The 21,473-nt window shown below is 40.3% G+C and overlaps 1 protein-coding gene across 4 annotated transcripts; it reads right to left on the minus strand.

Annotated features, from left to right (window-relative positions):
* Positions 1-670: 670 nt before the first annotated feature.
* LOC149840395 (auxin response factor 2B-like) lies at positions 671-8,945 on the minus strand. 4 transcript variants are annotated; one of them, XM_090003142.1, is made up of 15 exons: positions 8,102-8,945; positions 7,853-7,965; positions 7,632-7,727; positions 7,482-7,538; positions 7,189-7,344; positions 6,994-7,078; positions 5,333-5,423; positions 5,083-5,247; positions 4,202-4,321; positions 4,011-4,086; positions 3,750-3,921; positions 2,735-3,663; positions 2,245-2,435; positions 1,731-1,935; positions 671-1,025 (listed from the first exon to the last, which is right to left on the minus strand). In XM_090003142.1, the coding sequence occupies exons 1-14, from the start codon at positions 8,259-8,261 to the stop codon at positions 1,740-1,742; spliced, it is 2,607 nt and encodes an 868-aa protein (XP_089859268.1). In that variant the 5' UTR covers positions 8,262-8,945; the 3' UTR covers positions 671-1,025; positions 1,731-1,739. The 4 variants fall into 4 exon arrangements, with proteins under 4 accessions (XP_089859268.1, XP_089859269.1, XP_089859270.1 ...); XM_090003143.1 differs by lacking the exons at positions 671-1,025; positions 1,731-1,935 and having other exon boundaries at positions 2,241-2,435; XM_090003144.1 differs by lacking the exons at positions 671-1,025; positions 1,731-1,935 and having other exon boundaries at positions 2,303-2,435; positions 2,680-3,663.
* Between the last annotated feature and the right edge of the window lie 12,528 nt (positions 8,946-21,473).

The following is a 21,473-nucleotide window of genomic DNA, read 5'->3' on the forward strand; positions in this document are numbered from 1 at the left end:
ACTGTAGACCTGTCCCAGCAAGCCGATCCGTACGTCACGTGTGTCCATCAGTGCAATGACCTCGTGGTGGGCCGATCGTCGATGCCCAAAAGGCCACCAGGCAATGATCACCCACTTTTGGGACCTTGGTTGCGGTTCTCGGGGAGAGAGAGGACTGCTTGGGATGGGACATAGGAGGCCAAATGTTCAAGGATGGATGGGGACAACACGATAGAGAGGTGATGAAGAATTATTTCCTGATGGGTGTGCTTGGGACGTTTGAGTAGATAGATTAGGGACCGCAGAGGGTCCATTTCAGGACTGTACTCGACGATCCTAAAAGGTCTCCGAGTCCCAAATTGTCAAACCTTTCATGAATTCGTCTATTGAAAAACAGAGAGTAGTAGCTTTGGCTATATGAGAAAGCAATCGTTAAATGCAGATGACTAGAACGCAATTTCACATACCACACGTTCCTATCGAGTAGGTAATGGCAAGGAAAAACAAAGACAATTGTCCAACTAAACATAAGGCCCTAAACGGCGAAGTATAATAAACCAGTGGACACAAGAAAAAAAGCAAATATAAACCACCTACACGATAGAAAACGCAGCAAATTGCTCGATACTGACACGATTTCAGCTCCAATCCCACGCAGCTCGGGCAACATTCACAATTTGGCACTGAAGTCTGCAGGAATTTCATTTTTTTCCAATTTCCTTGAGAAAATTTACATGCATATCTAAAAATACAACCCTCGAGAGTTTTGCAAAAGTAGAGTTTGGGTAGTAAACCAAGATCAGTAGAACAATAGAAATCATACAACCCATTCATAGGAAAAGACCATTATCGGGGGAAAAAGACGTATATACAATCGGCAGGTTGAGAAAGCAAGGCAGCCCTTACCTTGCCTACTACAAGTGAAGAAACGATATAGAGTGCAAAACTGAGATATTACAGAATCTCCTCCAAACACAAAGTAGACAAAGACGCTCCAGCCACAAAACAGCACCCCAATGCCCGGGTCATACCCCCTATGGAAAAACCTGCACATCACAAAAGTCGCAGATGAAGGCAGTAGAGAAAAAAATAATTCACCACAAATTTCAAATACTTTGTAAGCCAAGAACAGCACTTTGGTTCGTCCCAATTTCCCAAAGAGCACGTGTGTGTGTGTGTGTGTGTGTGTGAGAGAGAGAGAGAGAGAGAGAGAGAGAGAGAGAGTTAATCAGTCTGTGAAGCATCAGGCGTTTGTTGGACAGCAAATCACGGTCTACCATGAAAGAATCCAGATGACCATGCTCAACCATCAATTTTGAAAATTGACATCTAAAAGATCCACTATGAAGTATGAACAGTACACCAACCACCTTCCCACGCGCAACTTCTAGTTGTCAAACATATAACACATGAAGTGGATGCCGCTCCAAATGCCAGAGCATGCACGCACAATGAATGTCCCCAAAACCTCCCTATCGCACAGTGTCAGAGAGACATCCATTGTCTATATGCTCTTGAGAAACCAAGGAGATATCAAGAAGCAAATTTAACCATCAAGGCTCCCAAGGCATTTGGAGAGACGTCTTCTGCAAATAAAAACAAATTGCAAGCGATTCTGAAAAATATTATATACAATATGGAAGAATGAGCATACAACAAACTTCCAGAACAATAAGGCCATCATGCTATTCCCTGCAACAAAGTAAGTCAATTGACTCCATCATTAAAAAGATGCAGGTTCATCCACTGACCTGCAACCACTAGACACAATGCCGGTTGTTCTCAGTAGCAGCAGCTGCTACAGATGTAGAGGTGCATTTTGGGTCTCTGGCTGTTGCTCTGCCCTCTGCAACACCTGAACTTTCTTCGGCCTTCGGGTTTATGGCTCCTGGGCTCATTCTTTGAACCTCTTCACGTGTATAAATGAAAATTTTGCGGACCATGCTACAGAATTCTCTGGTTTTTACACAAAATGAGAGTTAAGACATGACAGAGATGAAATCACAGATAAGATGAAAGGCACCCATGCATCCAGTCTACAGGATAACCAAGCGCATAATTGATAAAATGGAAACACTTTTCTATTCAAAGGCATTAAAACGTGATCTGATAGTTTTCACAAGCAAGAATACCCATTCACCATGGAGACTACAGAGCAGGAGAGACAATAATGATAATCAAGAGAATCCATGACTGCTAATGTAGATTCCTATAAATATAAAAGAGAAAACTGAAGGGAAAAAACAAGAGAATCATAGGACTTACTGCCATGGATCATCCCCTACAAGCATCATATCGCCTTCATTATCTGTGTAAACAACTAGCCAGCCTTTGTTAGGGTTCATCAGATCCCCCTGGAATTCAAACATGTGATCCAGCTCTCTGATTAGCTCCTCATAACCATTAAATTTTGCAAGGTCGACAGATCTTCCAAGAGCACTCCCCTGCTTGTGCACCTGAAACCCATTGTGTGGATGTCTTAGGTCCCTCCATAGTATGCAAGCCCATGAAAAAACTTCATATCACCACTCAAGTCCACAACAGACTTCAATTTTCCACAACTGCCAACTGAAGACACAAAAGGATTGAAATGCAAATGCATGCACACACACATGAAGCACAGATGAGAATGCAGTAACCTCAAATGCACAATTCCATCTATTGTAAAGGGTCCATAAAGGGTCCACTAGTTGGAAATACCTAGAAGAGCGTTCAAAAGTCATTGCATCAGAAGAGTCGAGCCCATATCACAAACCTTAGTACAACTCCTGGTTGAACTGCACAGGGGCTTGCTACGAGTGTCTCTGGAATGCTGCTGACATGGTTGGCAAGGCTTCTCTTGGTCACTATCGCTGCAAAGAGTATCAGCTGATTTTGTACATTTTGAAGGCTCAAACTGTTGGTCTGTTTCCAATGCTTGAGGTTTATGGAGTGCTATTGCTGCTTCGTCAGATGTCTTAGCATGCGATAGGGAAGGTTCTGGTGTGTGAGGACTGCCCGTAAGATTTATACCAAACAACATACAGTTTCCTTCACCCTTAGGTTTAGCAGCCTCTGATTGAGAATATACACCATTCTGAGGTCTTACTACATTGGGATGAGATGGACTTTGCGGATGAGATGATGAGGGTGGCATCATCCAGTTCCCTGATTGCTGCTCAACAATGGTATTGCATATCACAGGGTATCCAATAGGACGCAAACATCTAAAACTCCCAGGTCTCTGACATGGCTGCTCATTGGAACCCATGGGAATTCTTGAGCTTGACTCCCTTGAGCCCATCATGGAAGTGGAAGGCATTATAGGCCATGAACCTCCATGCATCTGAAATTTGCCACCTTGATCCTGAAATTGTCTCAGTAGAAGATTAGCTTCATCACGAGTTTGGTCAGTAAATGGCACACCAAAGCCATGGGCATCATCGCCAGGAGCTTGAAAACCACCAGACAATAAATCAGAATAAGTGTGCTCATGCCTCAACAGTGACATCCAGTTTTCAGAACCCAGTTTTACTAATGAAGAAGCTACATCCACTTTCTCATCATCTTGTAAGTGCGGCTTCTGGGCATTGTCGGATTCATTGTTATCAGAAAAAGTGCCCTGTAAGGTTGTGATCTCTTGACTTTGCAAAACCCTTAAAAATCCATGGGCTTGCACAGGGTCAACTGCAATTTTACAGGGACCTAAAAATAATAAAAAATATCAATCATCAACCAGTAACATAATCAGATGAATAAACTGGATATACACAGCAGAGAGAGAGAGAGACCTTCCCTAGTGACAGCAGACGAGTCGGGTGATGAAGACATTATGTTTGCCCTAGGCCTCTTGGGTCTAGAAACAGGAAGTGGATTTAGAGCAGCAGGTGCCAAAGCAGGCTCTATTTTCCACGGGCAAACTCTCTCTGGGCATGGAATAGAAGATGTTTCGTCCCATCTCACCTAAATACAATTGGTGAAACCAAATCAACAAACTCTTCAAGCATGTGTAGCACAAACTGTCTACAGACAGAAGAAAAATGTTTACATGCCTTAAGGCATCTCCATTTTGAGTCAGGCCACCTAGTGTGATTAACAGCTCCAATGCCAACAATGGTACCTGTAAATCTGATCCATGGAACAAAAGAGATGCATAAAGAACTGAAAAGTAGTAGATGATCCTCATTTGTGGTTAATTACAAGACTCGAGCTTAAGAGACAAGAAACCTTCTATGCACAGTACCTTTGCTCAGGTGCCTCTTCGCCTTCAAATCTCATTTTGAATCTCATCCCAATAGAACAGTTGTTCTTAACAGATTCCATGTATTGTGCAAATGGGACTATAAACTCTGAAGGACTTGTCCTAGAAAAGAGAAAAAGAGTGGTATAAATGAAATTTCAGAAAAAAACAGATGTATGAAAATTATACAGCAAATATAGCAAAATCGCAGGCCCCAATTGCAAAGCTGTCTAAAAGAATGCGGAAAAAATAACGCCCATAATTTGTCATACTTCAAAATTACGTATGATTAAGTAATTTGTGAGTTGAAGCAACCAAGGGTTGCCACGTGGAAACATGCATACAAACAGATTGTAACAACGCAAAATTGCATGATTTGCACACATCTGAAAACAAAAGCACAATCACATGGGCTCCATTTAACACTGGTATGCTTTAAAAGAACTGAACAGTGTAACCCTGTTTAGGGCACTCGTGGTCCTGCCAAACATCATATTATGTCCCTATGCCTGCAAACATTGCATAGGGAAAGATGAGGCAGAACTAAAAGGGCCAGTAGGCATGAAAAGTCCATAAGATCCTCACAACTACCCTCCAGCTTCAACCAAGTTGTTTCGGTAGTAAACCCTGGACTCAGATTCAGGATTAATGAAGTTGATTAGCTTGCGAAAATTCATACTGCAGTCAATCTATTGTTCTCTAAGGCCAAGTAGAGAATTATAAGGGGAACAAACCAGACACATCAATATATGTGGAGATGCCTGACCTAGACCACAAACTTCAAAAATCTGAAGACTTGGAACCAACCAAATACACAGGCTGGGACCCCGCAAAAAATAAGCAGCTTTTGAAATAATTGATAGATTACAAAATCTTCCTCATACCTTGGTTTGTAGTACACAGTAAACATGGTCCCTGTTTGTATAGCATGCAATGCTGTTGCAAGAACACCGAGATGCATACTGTGACTAGATATGACTGAAGATGGAACATTGCTCTGCTGTCTCATGGCACGTCTAACTCCAACACGAAGTTCACCATTTTCACCTCTGCAAAACATTAATTATTTCTCAGTATGATGTAAACCCCAATTCAAAGGAATGAGAACAAACAAATACAGGAAACAAAGGAAACCTTAGAAAAATAAAAGCATCCCCAGCAACAAGCCTCTTAGAGCTAACAAAGACACTCCAACCACTTTGAAGCAGATGCCTTCTGGGCTGGCCTGGAATATCAAGACAAGATGCAGAAGATCACTACATAAGAAAGCGGCGGCTCTCAATTGACAATGAATGATTTAATGAAACAAAACGTTGAGTATTCATGTAGAAGAATGCAAAACCATCAAATCTGTTGGCTGCTGCAAAAACTTGCACAAGAAGCCACTTAAGCAAAATAAAATTAATATCAGATCTGACAGAATTTGCAGAAGAAAGTAAATCACCAACACTGAAGCTCTTTTTTTTCTAGCAACTTGAAAAGCATACCAGTTCATAGGTCTTTTGCACACTTCTCTACTTCCAAGAATGAAATAAAAGATAGAGAATTAATTGGCTTACATCTAAAGACAGAAATTAAAACAAGATTTTCCAAAGAGAACACATATGACCAGGTGACAAATTGAACAGCCCGTGCTCCTTGTAACATACACAGAGCAGAAGATTAATGACGCAGCAGGCAACAAGTATATATTTTTTTTGTTTATCCATATTAAGTGTAGCTCAAATGACTCCATGTCAACAAGTCAACTTCAAGTTTTACCCAATTAGTCTATATCAGCATATTGACAGTGTGCTCCCTAGGTTTCTGCTTATCTAACATGAGCAACTGTCACAGCATGCCGCTAACATGCCATAGCATGAAAATCAGCATACAGGCCATCAGTTGGCATGACAGACATGGATGACCATCTGCCCCATAGGAACCTGACCGTAAACTTTAGTGACTACACTTCAAGCTCAAATATCTAAAAAGAATGACCAGCATTTCCCTAGCCCTCACTAGTAGAGAATGAACCCTGCCAACATAGTCAACATTAGTAGAGTTTACTAGTGCTTATTAGGTATATCCACAACTCTGTCAATCTCATTATCCGACCTCCCTCATTAATGGAACAATCACAATGGACGACCACAGCACCTTCAACTAAAGCCAGGTAGTTGATAGGCAAGGGTCTGAAATCCGGATGGTTATTTTCAATGTTCTTGATAATGATTGTGATGCCTCAGAACTGTCCCACAATTCAACAGAATCATCACCAGTCAGTCAGTCAAAAAAAAAAGTCCCCTTCTGATAACCACAATCCTTATGAAACCGTTTCAAAGTTGCTTTGCATGTTCCTTGAAAAGTAAATTCCAAGGCAAGTCACCACTCACTACTAGTGCTACAGCATCAAAAACACCAAAATGCAGACAGTAGATCAAAGAAAGGATCTTCTGTTTTTTTGCTCTCCCAGTTTCCTAAGGTGATCAATTAAATTTCTTGCCTCCCAGTTTCGAAAATGCGACTTCCATGAGTTTGTCATTTCTTCAAACTGCAGGCCAGCAGAACCTGCATGCGCCACGAAGTTTCACAAAAATGGATGCACAGAGTCTACCTAAGGTTTCTTCAGAGACCTAAACTGAAGACCTAAACAAGTAGGCGGAGGAAAAGGAAAAAGAGAAACAAATTCAAAGCAATCAAAGCATAGATAAATCTCATCAACATGTGAACAAAGGTCAGACCACATCAAACCATCATGCCCTAAGTCTCCAACTGTCCAAAATACAAACGCCAAAAGTAGATCAAACTCCCACCTCGAAAGATATGCCGAAAGCTCCATTTTTTCCCATGCAAGTCCTTTGCAACCAGTTCCTGACTCGGCGGTTGCTTAGACATATCCTGCAACCAACAACAGGAATCAAGCGTTTACCAAACCAAAGGAAGCAGCAAAGATTGGGTAAATGAAGGCAATCAACATACGTCAACAAAGAGCAAATTAGACCGCTCACCAAAGGAGGGAGACATTCGTCAGCGTGCCTCCTGAGCACCGAGAACCCACCATGGGTGCTTGTATCCGAGGCTGTCAAGGTCTTGCAGAAGGAGTGGACATGAGGACGTGCAGGGGGAGCTCTCGGAGTCTCTACTTCCACCCCGTTCTCATTTTTCTATACAAGCAATTCCAAAAATGAAATACCAAAAAAATAAAACTTTAAACGAGAAGAGGAACCCATCTTATGCGTAAAACGAGCAAAGGAGAAAAGGAAAACCCTGTCCCCAACTTTAAGAACCAGAGGCAGCATACCGTTGCTTCTGGAACCAGAGTGATCTGTGCGAAAACCTCATCCGTGTCCGGCTCCGCCTGCATAGCCAAGGCAAAAACAGTGAGGAAAAAAAAGTGTGGCAGAATGCCGCCGAAGGAATGAGAAAGGCTTCAGGTTTTGAAGAACCAGACCTTCAAATCAACGTTGATCACGGTGCAGAGTATCTTCCACGGAAGGTTGTAAAGAGGCATCTGCTGATCCGCAACCTGGTTCGTCGACGCCTCCACCTGAAACAGAACACCAAAACACGTCCGTAATGAAACAGGACCACGCAGATCTGAAAAGCACTAGTCCAGAGCCCCCCCTGTGAAACTCTAACACTGACCCACTAGAGTGAGAAATCCCTGCGCACCTGCTCGATGTGGCCCTGCGGGAAGTAGAAAACCTTCTCGCCGGATCGCGGAACCGTGACTAGCGGCCCGGCGCAAGCATGCCAGAGCTCGTTGTACAGTGGATCGTCCATCCCTAAGACAAAATGAAGACGATAAGGCGGAAACGAACTCAAACACTCAATTTCTCTCCAATCTCCAGTGAAAATGCCGAGCAAACACCAACGCTAACACAAGATTCGGAAGCTGAGCTCCTCCCGGAGAGAGAGTACCTTTATCGCTCAAAGCAAACCCGCCGAATCCCCTCGGCACGTCGGCCGCCGCATCCTTCCGCCCGATCCCGCCATTGCTCGTCTCGACACACACAGACGAGAAGCCCTGTCGCCACCCAATGCTCCCGCTCCCCTTGATCGACACCTCCGACGCTACCATTTCCCGCGACAAATCACTCGGAAAACCCCCTCATCCGCCACAGATCTCCACAAAATGGTCTCGGCACAGCAACAAATAAAACTCTCTCTCTCTCTCTCTCTCTCTCTCTCTCTCTCTCTCTCTCTCTCTCTCTCTCTCTCTCGTTGCAGAAAAAACACGAAGGACAAAGAAGAAGAAGACGCAACTCTAGCTTCCTATCCGGAAACCACTACAATCCCGTCACAGAAAAAGCAAGAAGAAGAAGATGAGGAAGAAGAAGCAACTACTCCAGCTCCCTCCCCATAATCCACTACAATCCCGTCAAAAAGAGAACCAGATAAAGAAGAACCCTACCTCCTCAAAAAATACCTACAATCCCGTCGCAGGAAGAACCAGAAAACGAAGAAGAAGAAAGCCTACCTACCTCCTCCACCAGAAAACCCTAGACTGTCTACACAGGACAACCAGAAAAGGAAGAAGAAGAAGAAGAAGAAGAAGCGCCTCCGGTGGCACCATCTCCAGGCGAGTCCCTCTCCGACGTCGGCCTGGCGGATTCCGATGGTTTCTCGAGGAAGGAACCGATGGCTTTAACCGCTCGCCCTCTGACCCCTACTCTGCTCGCTGCCATTACCATCGTACACACACACTCTCTCTGACTCCCTGAGTCTCTCTCTCTCTCTCTCTCTCTCTCTCTCTCTCTCTCTCTCTCGACTCCTCCGGTCCGCCCCCTTAACCCACGGGTCAAATCCCCCGCGTACAATCATTACAAACCACGGTTAATTTCCTAACCCCGAGAAACCGGGTGTTACCGGTCACCCAACCCTTCCTGCCCGCCCATTAACTGAAATGCGGGCAGCGAGGGGACGCCGTCTTCCGTCCTCGTTCCCAATTGGCCGCGGGCAGTTGACGCCGTTACCCTCCTCCCAACTGTCCGGACAGCCTTGTCCTCCCATGGGCGGGCCGCCCTATCGCGGGTCTGGCTTTCACCCGAGTAAGGATCGGGTTCGGGATAAGTGAATTAGGTCCGATTACATATTTGTGTCTGTCCAGGGACGTAGCTAGGATTCATGGGGGATGTGCGGGGGGCAAAGAGGGGTGTAGCAAAAAAAAAATATTTGGTGTGATAGTATGGGTTTCGGGGCAGTGCCCCGAAAAAAAAAATGAGATAAAATAAAAAATAGCTGCAATTATTAATAAAAATCTATTTCATATGGACAAATCAAACTATTTGATGCTGGGCTAGGACTGGGCTACAAAAATGGATAAAAATCTATTTCATATGGAATCAGGGTTGGGATAGTACTGGGCTTGGGCCGAAAGGCAGGACTGGGCTATAACCCAGTTCAGACTGCCCCCCCCCCTCCGCCTATGTGTCTGTCAATGGGTTTGTCAAAACCAAACTGAGATCCGAACTGTCTCGGATTAAGATTTATTTTTAAGAATTTCAGAAACGGCCATGAAAATCTAGGACAGTAAAATCTGGTCTCAGATCCAATACGGGTAAGTCAAAGTCCGAGTCCAGACCCATATGGATTTGCTCCAGTTCCCACCTGTTGACGTAATGACCTAACCCTCGTTACGTCCCCAACTACCATCACTAACCCCAGGTTGGTTTTTATTCTTCCCCCTAGTGCTTGACACGTGTCCACCTCACCCTCCTCTTCGCTCTCCTATCATAGTTAATTAGTGTCGTGTCTATGAGTCAATTGAGCGAACAAGATGGTGTCGGTCTTGCACAACCCAACTTCGGATGTGAACCAACGTGGATATCAAGAGTAGTCAACAAGTCGGGCAGCCCAGCCAATCAAACATGCTAACAAAAGAGCTAATGACGAGGATGAGCATATCGGGCATGATAATAGTAAGGTCAAATGTGAGCACGATAATACGAATGGCATCAAGAATATCGGATATAATAAAGGCAATGTTGATAAGGTCAAATGTAAAGTCATGCTGATAATACCAAATGTGAAGTAAGTCTTGATAGAGATCCCAATAATATCAGACACGATAATGAAATTCTCATAAGAAGTTTTGATAAGGTAACGCGTGAAGTCAAAATGATCAAAACCATCGACAATGGAACTCATTCGGTTAAAATGAAGAGAGGTCAAGGTAGCAAATGTAACAATGTTATCGAAAAGAAGAATCTAGAAAAATTGATAAAAGTCGATAATAATATAATCCTTTTAAATAGTAAAAAACTTCACACGTGATTTGTTGAGTGGAGTACCGTGGATGTACGTGGTAGTTCACCGAACCACATTAAAAATTGTATGTGAATCTTTTCTTTTATGGTATCAGAGCATATTCGATTCTGGGTGATTGGTGAATTCTTCTTAATGGCGTCAACATCCACTAACTGCTCTATCAAATTCTCGTACCCCTTCAACCTGAATGTGACAAACTTTGTTACAATTAAACTTAATCATTCAAATTTTCTATTGTAGAATACATAGTTGCTTGGCCTTATTGAGAGCCAAGACATGATTGGATTTGTTGATGGCGAAACTCCAATTCCAGCTCAGACCATTGATGGTGTCTTAAATTTGGAGTTTATTGCGTGAAAAAAATCTGACAAGCTACTTTAAGGATGGATCACATGCACTCTGTTCGAGGAAGTGCTGGATCTCGTCGTTGGCCATCAAACATCTAGTGAGGTATGAAATACTCTTATCAAGGCCTTTGTTTATGTTTTGAAGGAACATGAATTCCTTTTGAGACAAAAGTTGCAGTCTTATCGGTAAAAAAAAAACTCTTAGTAAATAAGCGTGTTAATAGGTTCAAAAAAAATTATGATGAACTTGCGACCATTGGCAAGCCCGTGGAAGATGAAACCATGATATTCTGGCTTCTTAATAGGCTTGGTCATAAGCATGATGCATTTATTACAACTATGCTAAAGCCGTCAATTCCATCATATGATGAAGTGGTTGGCTTACTTCAAAGGCGTGAAACCATGTGCATTGTATATGAAGAAGGTGTGAATGAGAGCTCTGCGTTTTTTGGTCAAAAAATTTCTAATCAAAAAAATTGGTTTAATACAAAGCAGCAATTTAACTCAAAGGGACGTGGTTTTATCCAAGCCGAACAGAATGACAGTCGATTCAATCAAAACAAAATCAAATCTGATTTTAATCAATCGCATGCCAAAGGCAATCAAGGAAAAGAAAAGGGAGTCCTTTGTCAAATATGTAGCAAAATGAATCACAGTGCTATTAACTGTTGACACTGCTTCAATCATGACTATCAAGCTGAAGATGTTCTGCAGGCTCTTATAGCCATGAAACTTGTTAATATTCAAGATCAAGATTGGTTTCCTAATACAGGAGCCACCTCGCATATTACTGCTAATCCAGGTAATCTCGAAACATGTTCTAAGTATTATGGGTCAAAAAAAAATATGATTGAAAATGGTGCCAGATTGGATATCACTCATGTTGGATCTACAAAAATCGAGAATGGTGATTATTCTCTTCACCTGAACAATGTCCTGATCATTCCTGAGATTAAAAAGAATCTAGTATTTGTAACTCAGTTAACTTCTTATATGCCTTGTTTATTTGAATTTTCATCTGATGGTTGTGTGATTATGAACAAGAGGATGGGCAAACAAATGGTGACAGGGAGTAGAGTAGGCAACCTGTACGAATTTGACAGCTCAAGGAAAAAGAGTGATCATAAAAAGCAAGTTTTCTTTTCTTCACGGTTTAGAAACTCAAGTTGGAAAGTCTTGTATCAATGACTTGGGCATGTGCATGAACAGGTTGTTGACTTTCTTGAAAAAAATAAATTAATTTCAATAACTTCAAAGTTTGTTAAAAGTGTTATATGTGCAAGCTATCAAATGGGCAAAATAAGTAGACTTCATTTTCTTTCGGTTGATGACCATTGCATGAAATTGTTTCAAAAAGTTCATTGTGATCTGTGGGGACCTGCTCCTGTTATTTCTCATCAAAGATTTAGATTTTATGATATCTTTATTGATGAATATTCTCATTTTTCTTAGATATTTTTCCTAAGACATAAATCTGAATTATGCACCAAATTTATTTAATTCCATAAGTATGTTCAAACTTAGTTTGAAAAGCAAATAAAGATTTTTCAAACCGATGAAGGGACGAGTTCGGGAGTACTGAACTCGAGACTTAAAGTCAAACAGGATCATCCATTATAAAAAATTGTCCAAAAACTCCAGAACAAAATGGTATGGCTGAATAAAAACATCGGTCTATCACTGAATTGGGGTTGACCATGCTCTTTCATTCTCAAATTCGAAGCTGATTCTAGGTGGAAGCCTTTTTAATGGCAGGATGGATTATCAATCAACTACCTAGGCCAAGCTTATCTATGCAAACTTATGAGAAGATTTTTAGGAAGAAACTGGATTACACAAGCTTAAGAGTCTTTGGATGTCAATGTTTTCCATATCTTTGGGACTATGCAACCAACAAATTTTATCCAAAAAATATTACCGTATATTTTTTTGGGATATAATGATCACCACAAGGGCTACCGTTGTTTCTTTCCTCCCACTGAGCATGTTTATACATCAATACATCTTTTTAATGAAGATGTCTTCTCATATCATAAACCAAAACTTCTCTTCTATGCCAACCAACACGAAAGCGAGCTCAAAAGTTTAGATGAATGGTCCATTAAAATTGACTCCAACTTGGTCGAGTCTTCTGACTCACAGGATCTCAAAAATGTGACATGTGGGTCATCACAAGCTGTCACGGTTTCACAGCACGAACCAACTCAAACTGACTTGGTCAATGTCATCTCTCAGCCTTGTGCTTCTTCTCCTAATGGTGTTAGACAATTGGTGACCAATGAAGACAGTGTTAAAGACCCCTCTGTTGTCTGACCGATTTGAATCCATCACATGGTCACTCGTATGTAGGATGACATAGTAAAGCCCAATCACAATTACTTTATTGCTCTTTTTGTGCCTCTTGAACCAAAGAGTCTCAAGGCTGCCCTTGCTCATAATGGGTGGTGTGATGCTATGCATGAGGAGATGCATGCCCTTCATCTCAATGACACATGGGAGCTTGTGTCGAAGAAGCCCGACATGTATATCATTAGGTACAAGTGGGTCTATAAAACCAAACTTAAAAGTGATGGCTCCGTCGAACTACGCAAAGCTCGTCTTGTTGCTAAAGGATTTTGATCAAATCCCGAGTATTGACTTCCTAGAAACCTTTTCCTCGGTGATCAAGCCTGCTACTATACGTATTGTTCTCACCCTTGCCTTGGCTTACAATTGGGATATTCGCCAACTGGACGTTAAGAATGCCTTTCTACATGGAAATCTGAATGAAACTGTGTTTCTTGATCAACCTCCAGGGTTTCATGATCCTTAACTACCGGATTTTGTTTGCTAACTAAAAAAATCCCTGTATGGGCTCAACCAGGCTCCTCGGGCATAGTATGATCAGTTTGTCACATTCCTACTTTCTCTTGGGTTCTTCTCTAGTGTTGTCAACCCATTATTATTTATTTGCGAAAATGGATCCATGATTATTATTGTTCCCCTTTATGTTGATGACATCATTTTAACGGGCAATAACTCTCAGTTTCTTAGTCAGTTCATCCACACTGTCAGACAAGAGTTTATAATAAAATATCTTGGTTTTTTGCACTGTTTTTTGAGAAATGAAGTTCATCAATCCTTCGAGGGTCTATTTCTGAATTAGAAGTGCTATGCCTATGAACTTCTTAACAAAGCTCAAATGCTTGGCGTTAAGCCGGTCTCAATACCTATGGTGGCTCATGTTGCTGGCATGACGGATGGTGATTCACCCTTTTAGGATGCCACCTTTTACCGAAGTCTGATTGGCGGTCTTCAATATCTTACTATGACTCACCCTGATCTCTCCTTTAGCGTTAACTATGTTAGTTTGTTCATGCAGAATCCAACCAATGCTCGTTTTCAAATGGTTAAGTGGATTCTTCATTTTGTTCATGGCACTATTGATCACATGCTCAGACTGCTCTCCAATACATATTTGTCTTTATATGCCTTTTTCGATGCGGATTGGGCCGAGTGTTCCATTACCCAATGCTCTACCTTAGGCTTTTGCATATTTCTTAAGAATAATTGCATTTCTTAGAGTGCTAAGAAGCAACCTACGGTTGCTCGGTCTAGTTCAAAAGCATAGTATCGATCAATGACGTCTACTACTGCTGAACTTATGTGGCTTACATTTCTCTTCTGTGACTTGGGTGTCTTCCTCCAACAACCTCCTATTATATTTTGTGATAACATTTCGGCACTTCAAACCATGATCAAGCCAGCCTTTCATTCTCGCATGAAGCATGTTGAACTTATTTTGTTCGAGAGAAAGTTGCTCTGGTGACTCTCATCACTCGTTATGTGCCCTTGTCAAAACAACTTGCAGACATTTTCACTAAGCCATTATTGCGCACTCACTTCCTTGATCTTCACATCAAACTAGGTCTCTCCGCTCTGCCTGCAACCAGTTTGAGGGGGACTATTAACAAAAGAGCTAATGACGAGCATATCGGGCACGATAATGCTAAGGTCAAATGTGGGCACGATAATGCTAATGACATCAAGAATATCAGATACGATAATGCTAATGTTGATAAGGTTAAATGTGAAGTCAGTTATGATAGAGATCATGACAATCTTAGCCATGATAGTGGGACTCTCACAAGAGATGTTGATAAGGCCAAATGTAAAGCCACTCCTAATAGAGATCCTAATAATATCGGACACGATAATGAGACTCTCATAAGAAGTTTTGATAAGGCTAGACATGAAGTCAACATAATCAAGACCATCGACAATGGGACTCTCTCAAACAGTTATGATGAAATAAAGACCAAGAATATTGATAATATCAAGTGTGAAGCTAATACCAAGAATATCAAGATTATTGTTGCTAACGATAATCTTGATAATTTAATTAAAATGAAGAGAGGTCAAGGTAGAAAATGTAACAATGTTATCGAAAAGAAGAATCTAAAAAAATCGATAAAAGTCAATAACAATGTAATCCTTTTAAATAGTGAAAAACCCCACATGTGATTTGTTGAGTGGAGTACCATGGATGTATGTGGTAGTTCACCGAAAAACGTTAAAAATTGTGTGTGAATCTTTTCTTTTAAAGCATATTCAACTAACTATTGTCTGGGTTTGGGCCAAGGTTCTAAGATCTAACTTGTTGGAAAATAGGCCAAAGCCTGCTTGTTTATTAGTAATGGGTCAGGTTCAACCAGATCATGCCAGGATGGGTTGGGCTGGGCCGCAGTCCACCTATAGTTTTGGGAAAGGTGCAGCTAATCTCAGATCCAACAATTTATCTCAGATCTAGGATTTAATATTCCAAAATGGGTTGTGAATCCAGGATCTCTAGGTTGATCACATGAGCTCGAGCTAGAAATTCTTGATCCAAGAACTGAAGCACTTGAATGCACCTTTGATGTTTGGATTTGTTTTTATTTTAAAGGCAACACATTACAAATTCTTGATCGGGAAAGTGCTTTCCCAAGTTTGTAATGTACCTTCATGCCCATATCTAGAAATTTGATTTCGTGTTTTAGTTATCTAAAAATTTGATTTAATGTTCCATAATGGAGCATAATTAAGGGTGTCAACGGGTCGGGTTTACCCGGACCCGACTTGTACCAAACCCTATAGGGTTCGAGTATGGTAATAAATAAAAAGACCTGATTAAGACTAGGGTCCGGACCCCGAAAGTCCAATTAATACATAGATCCAAGTATAATTTGTGAAATTTTATGCCAGACCTTGGCCAGACCCGAGTTTCGATTAAGATCCTTAAATTTTTAATGTAAAAATAATGAAAAATATTATTTTACTTGGTTCATGTAGTTCTTATCGAGTCCGAGTATGAATTTTCTTACGGTGAGTTCGATTAGACCCAAGTCCAAAACTGATACCATATCCAAAAATTAGGGCCAGGTCTGTTTTCACTTGGGTCCTAATCAAACCTGATCCGTTGACACCCCTAAGCATAATGTTGTATCCATCTCGCAAAACCTTTCAAGATTATATGGATGAAATCATGGTTGGCATTCTCAAATTTTCTGCTGATGAGCCCAACTCGAGTTTCGATTAAGTTCCTCAAATTTTAAATGTAAAAATGATAAAAAAATATTATTTTACCCGGTTCATGTCGTTCTTATCGGGTCTAGGTATGGTTTCTCTTATGGTGAGTTCGATTAGAGCTGAGTAAAAAACCGATTTCATACCCAAAAATCGGGGCCAGGTTTGGTTTCACCTTGTTCTAATCAAACCTGACCGCTTGGCACCCCTAAGCGTAATGTTGTATCCATCTCACAAAAGCCTTCAAGATTATATGAATGAAATCATGGTTGGCATTCCCAAAATTCGGTATGGAATCGACCACATGCAACTCGGTGATTGGAGTGAGTCATGGTTTTTTATTTATTAAAAATAATAAACATATGAGTTGTAATATAAAAAAAAACATATAAATGTATACCTTGTTTTATAATAATAATATATAAAAAATTATATAAGTGTGTCATTATTATTAAAATCATGCGCACACACGCACATATACATATGAGCTATCTTAATAATTATGTTATATCTTTAAAAAACAAAAAAAATATATATAACACTTGGCAAAGTGAATGACAAAACTCAATTGACTCGTTCAATGATAAAACTTAGTGGACTCGGCCAAGCTTGAGTCCTAAACTGTGTCATACTGATTTTTCGAGTCAATTAAGGTCCAAATATGAAGCAACTTAACCGAGAGTTTGCCACCTACGGTTGAAATCCAATCACTTTATAGAATGCTATGGAAACACAACCGAGCTGATGGTCACTCGAGCTCACACTGGTGACCTGACCCAGCTAGCCGAACCTGCCTAGAGCCTAGAAATGGGCTTAATGTCTGTGGTCCAGTAGGACAAGCTTGACCCATCTACGGGACCTAGACGGCCTAAAAGGCTGGGTCTACTGGGCCCACCAGGCCATTATTGTACGGGACCACGTTCGCACTGCAACATGCACATGACCCTGATCGGTACGGGTCGAGGGGTCCAGACGATGATGGGCTGCAGCCGTGTTTCGCCGTATGACATAACAAGTCACGAGTCACGACTCGGGAGCCGTGCAGCCACGGCTCTGCACCTTTTAGTAAAACGGTAGGGGTGATCGTACTGCAGACATTGGCTTAACGAGGCAAGCCATGGACGATATTGAGTTGGCATTGTCAATCTGTGTGTGACTTTTCTTTCCAAACCATGACGTTGCAAATTTCCCAGATTATCCCAAAATTTCTGGATAAATGTGTCTAGAAAAGTGCAGAACACTGCTTTATTATCAGGAACCATGCGACCGTGTTTGGATTCCTTTTTGTAGTTGGTGACTCTTGGGTTTGAAGGTGCTGAGTTGAAGACCCTGGATCAAACCCCGCTGGTGCACGGGTAGCTGGTGGTCATGGGGCCCCACTCGGCTATTTCCTTTGTTAGGTGAGGGTTCCTCATCATAAAAAAAAAAAGAAAGAAAAAAAAAACTCTTGGGAATCCTTGCCCACGAGGAGACTCCCTTCATTTCATCTCCTAGAGCCAACTTGTGAATGTCATTAAGCTGAAGTGGTGCATCAAGAGTTCAAAACCCACTGATGCACATCCCTTATCGTGGTGTCAATGTGCATTTGTGTGCCACGAAAGCTGTGGAGTTTTCGCAGAAAAGCACAAAGCATTTTCACGGGCCCCACCGTGACAACGCAATCAACGGTGACCACCCTCCTTTCAACATAATACACAAACAAACCTTCAAAGTTTGGTGAAGTAACCAACGGGAGAGCACGTCTCCTTGTGTTGGGACGTTGCAGGTTCAAAACCCAATGGTATAGTTTAACTGGTAGGTGTCTGCCTAACCCCAGCTTGTTTGGTGGTCTTGGTAGGGAAGGGGGCTTGGGATTTTTAGGCCAATCAGCTTGCAAGGGAGCTACGTGTGCTTTTTTCTGATTACCAAAAAAAAAAAAGGAGTCTTGGGAATCCTCAGAGATACGGCCAAGGGAAATAATTCACGTGAATACATCAACTACCACTATTGTAAAACTCAAATTGGATGGAAAATCTGAAGATTATGTCACAAAAACGTATCCTCAATATTTTTAAAATATAATAATACTCACATTTGGAGAATATCACCTTTTTTTTTTTTGAAAGGCAAGTTGGGATTAGGCAGACCCCCACAGTTATTATTCAACATACCACTGGGTTTTGATCCTGCAGCGTCCCACCACAGGGAGATGTAAACTGACAACTCCTACCAACAACACTGATCCCACATTGGTGAATATCACATTTTTATCACGATATATATTAAAGCAATAAAACAGCTTATGTCAATTCTTTTACATTTCATACATTTTGTTGTATTAATCTTTTTTATGTTTTTTACTCTTATATAAGACGATATTTTTTCGAGCAAAAATCTGTTTTTGAAAAATATCACAAGATCTTCCCTCCTTCTTGAGAACTAGGGTTGCAAATGGGTCGGATCAAGGATGGGGGTTTTGCAATTTTTGGCTGTTCTAGACCAGAATTCTCATGTATTTATTTGTTTCGGAGCCAAACCGTTTGCATCCTTATTGAGAACTAGATTTGTGATGCCGGCGGGAAGAATAGCAAAACTTTGTTATGGATTAGATAGTTTTATTTCTTTGATTATGTAAAAATTTTAAAAAAAATGATTTTATGTAAAAATGATTTTGTATGAAAAGTGTCAGGTGCCAAAATTGGACTGGACTAACAAAAAAATAAACAGACTTGACCTGATTTTGCAAGGATGAGAAACCAGACGAGCGGCTCATGGTATTTGGCTTGGCTTGTACGGGCTCAATTAAGCAATAATAAATATATTTTACATAATGTAGTGCAAAATAAATAGTTGAAGTGTTTGACTTTCAAGTAATAAGTTCACTTATTTAGTATTGGCTAGAAGAAGGGAAAACCCTCCCATCATTGATTGTGCATTGGTAGGCCTTTGGTTGGTAAAATCCTTGAGGTCTTTCCCTGTGCACCAGAGGTTACAACCAACTTCCACCTTGCATTAAGAAATACTTCCTCTGGTTTCGAACCATAGTCATTCCATGTCAGGTGGCAAGAAACCGTTGCTCCTAACCTGAAAGGCAAATCCCTTGCACGCAAATCGTGTTTTCATCTTTAAAACAATGTATTAGTTTGTAAATACATCAGCTTCATCTTAGCTCGATAAGTCTAGAGTTCAAATATTATTACTTTCAGCTTTGAAACAAATTTTTTTTTTTTGATAAACAAGTCATCTCAAACTTAACTCTTTTTTTTGGAAAGGTAAGCCCGAGATAGGCAGACACTTATATACCATTGAGATTTGAGCTTGCAATGTCTCAACACAAGGTGACATGCACTGGCTACACCTACCAGAGAGGTAGGCAGACCCTCCATTGGTCAAACTCAACTCATTTGCTTGACTAGACTCACCACAAAAACAAGCCAAGCTAGAATAGTTCATGTTTCTGTTCCTTTAATTCATTTACCAACCCTACACTAGAAAAAAAACTCTAAAGAACCATCCTTCAACCTACCATAGATCTAAAAAAGAAGCACAAAAAAACAAAAGGTAAGAACCACACACACTACAATAAGGATTTTATGTGGTTTGGTAAAAACTAACTAGGTCCACAACCGCACTGATCTTTCTTTTATTGATTGGGATACACATTATAGAGAAAGACCATAAGTTTTGCATATAGTCTACTAATATTGTTGGACACAAGGAGTCTTAGATAAAATTACAAAACTTCTTTAAAAAAAAAGTTTGATAAAAAATAGGCTAGGAATTGATTGGTTGTTCTTGTTTGGTTTATACCGATAAGGCACTCAAAAGCAGGAACTTGATGGTTTGTGGTCCCCCAAAGATATTGTCAAAGTATCTTTTTTATGCATTTAAGTGCCCTTGAAATCCTTCTTGATTTTTTTAAACAGAGCTTTTTTCAACTTTAGTTATACTTTTAATGAGAAGGCATGAATTCTTCTAACAACTGTGTAACGGTAAGAATTCTATCATGGTTTCCATGTGGCAATTATTCTCTTGTCTCAATAGGTAGTCAACAAAATGACGCATACATTATAAGGGTTAATTATATTGGTCATGTCGACCTGACCGTCCAAATGAGCTGAAAATTGTGGGTGCGAGTCATGTCGACTCAATCGGATTTCAGAGATATCTTCAACGCAGTTCAAAAGTTAGGAATTCGTGGATTGTGTGTGTGTGTTTTTTTAAGAAAATTAGAATTTTATGAGCAAAAAAAAAATTGGTATTTTGTAAGCCATTGATTTTTTAAAGTCTTCTAAAACCTACCAATATGTCACAATCAGATGATCCAACAGTTGATTTCCACCAACCAAACTATCTAATCATATATGTAAAGTAGATTCATGATAAAAACAAAGCCTTATTTGTACACCATGACAACCTAACCAAATATTAACAATATATATAGTAATAGAGTAATGGGTTAGTGCTAAATGAGTTTTTTAGATTTTTTTTTGTTTTATTTTTAAATTTTGACCGTATAAATGTGATCTATGTACTGTACTTGATTTTATAGGGATCAGCTCTTGATTGTGACATATAGGTGAGTTTTTATAATGTTTGAAAAATCAACATTTCAAAATCTTTATAAATTTTCGAGGCTCCAAATATCTTTTTTTTTTCATAGAAAACACATGATCCAAGTGTAGATTCCTTGTAAAGTGACCATGGCCAACACATTTATGGGGGTCAGAACTGCAAAAAAAATATCAGAAAAACCTATTTGACACTTTCATTTAGCACGCACCCATTTTCCAATAGTTATATATTCAAGCCTTAAAATGGATGGTAGGGTTTTATAAGGTTTAAAAATTGATAGTATAAGATTTTTATAAATATTTAATCCTTAAAAAATATTGTTTTTATCAAAAAAACATGATTTGAGTGTTGTTTCCTAGCAAATTGACAATGTTGAACACATCTGCAGGGTCTGATTTAAGAAAACAACTCCAAAATAGTTGTTTGCTTGTGATAGGCAGCTATCACTTTTCATATATATATATATATATATATATATATATATATATATATATATATATATATATATATATATATATATATATATAGAGAGAGAGAGAGAGAGAGAGAGAGAGAGAGAGAGAGAGAGAGAGACTCTT

The sequence above is a fragment of the Nuphar pumila genome, chromosome 4 (assembly GCF_984573655.1).
Source record: "Nuphar pumila chromosome 4, dmNupPumi1.hap1.1, whole genome shotgun sequence".
NCBI classification, from domain to species: domain Eukaryota; kingdom Viridiplantae; phylum Streptophyta; class Magnoliopsida; order Nymphaeales; family Nymphaeaceae; genus Nuphar; species Nuphar pumila.

Bases quoted from the DNA above. Each gene is read 5' to 3' on its own strand.
- LOC149840395 (XM_090003142.1), bottom strand. From the start codon at position 8,261: ATGGTAGCGTCGGAGGTGTCGATCAAGGGGAGCGGGAGCATTGGGTGG. The intron at 7,539-7,631 runs GTCTGGTTCTTC...TTGGCTATGCAG, and splicing joins TGATCAACGTTGATTTGAAG to GCGGAGCCGGACACGGATGA. The intron at 7,345-7,481 runs GTATGCTGCCTC...TTGCTTGTATAG, and splicing joins CTCTGGTTCCAGAAGCAACG to AAAAATGAGAACGGGGTGGA.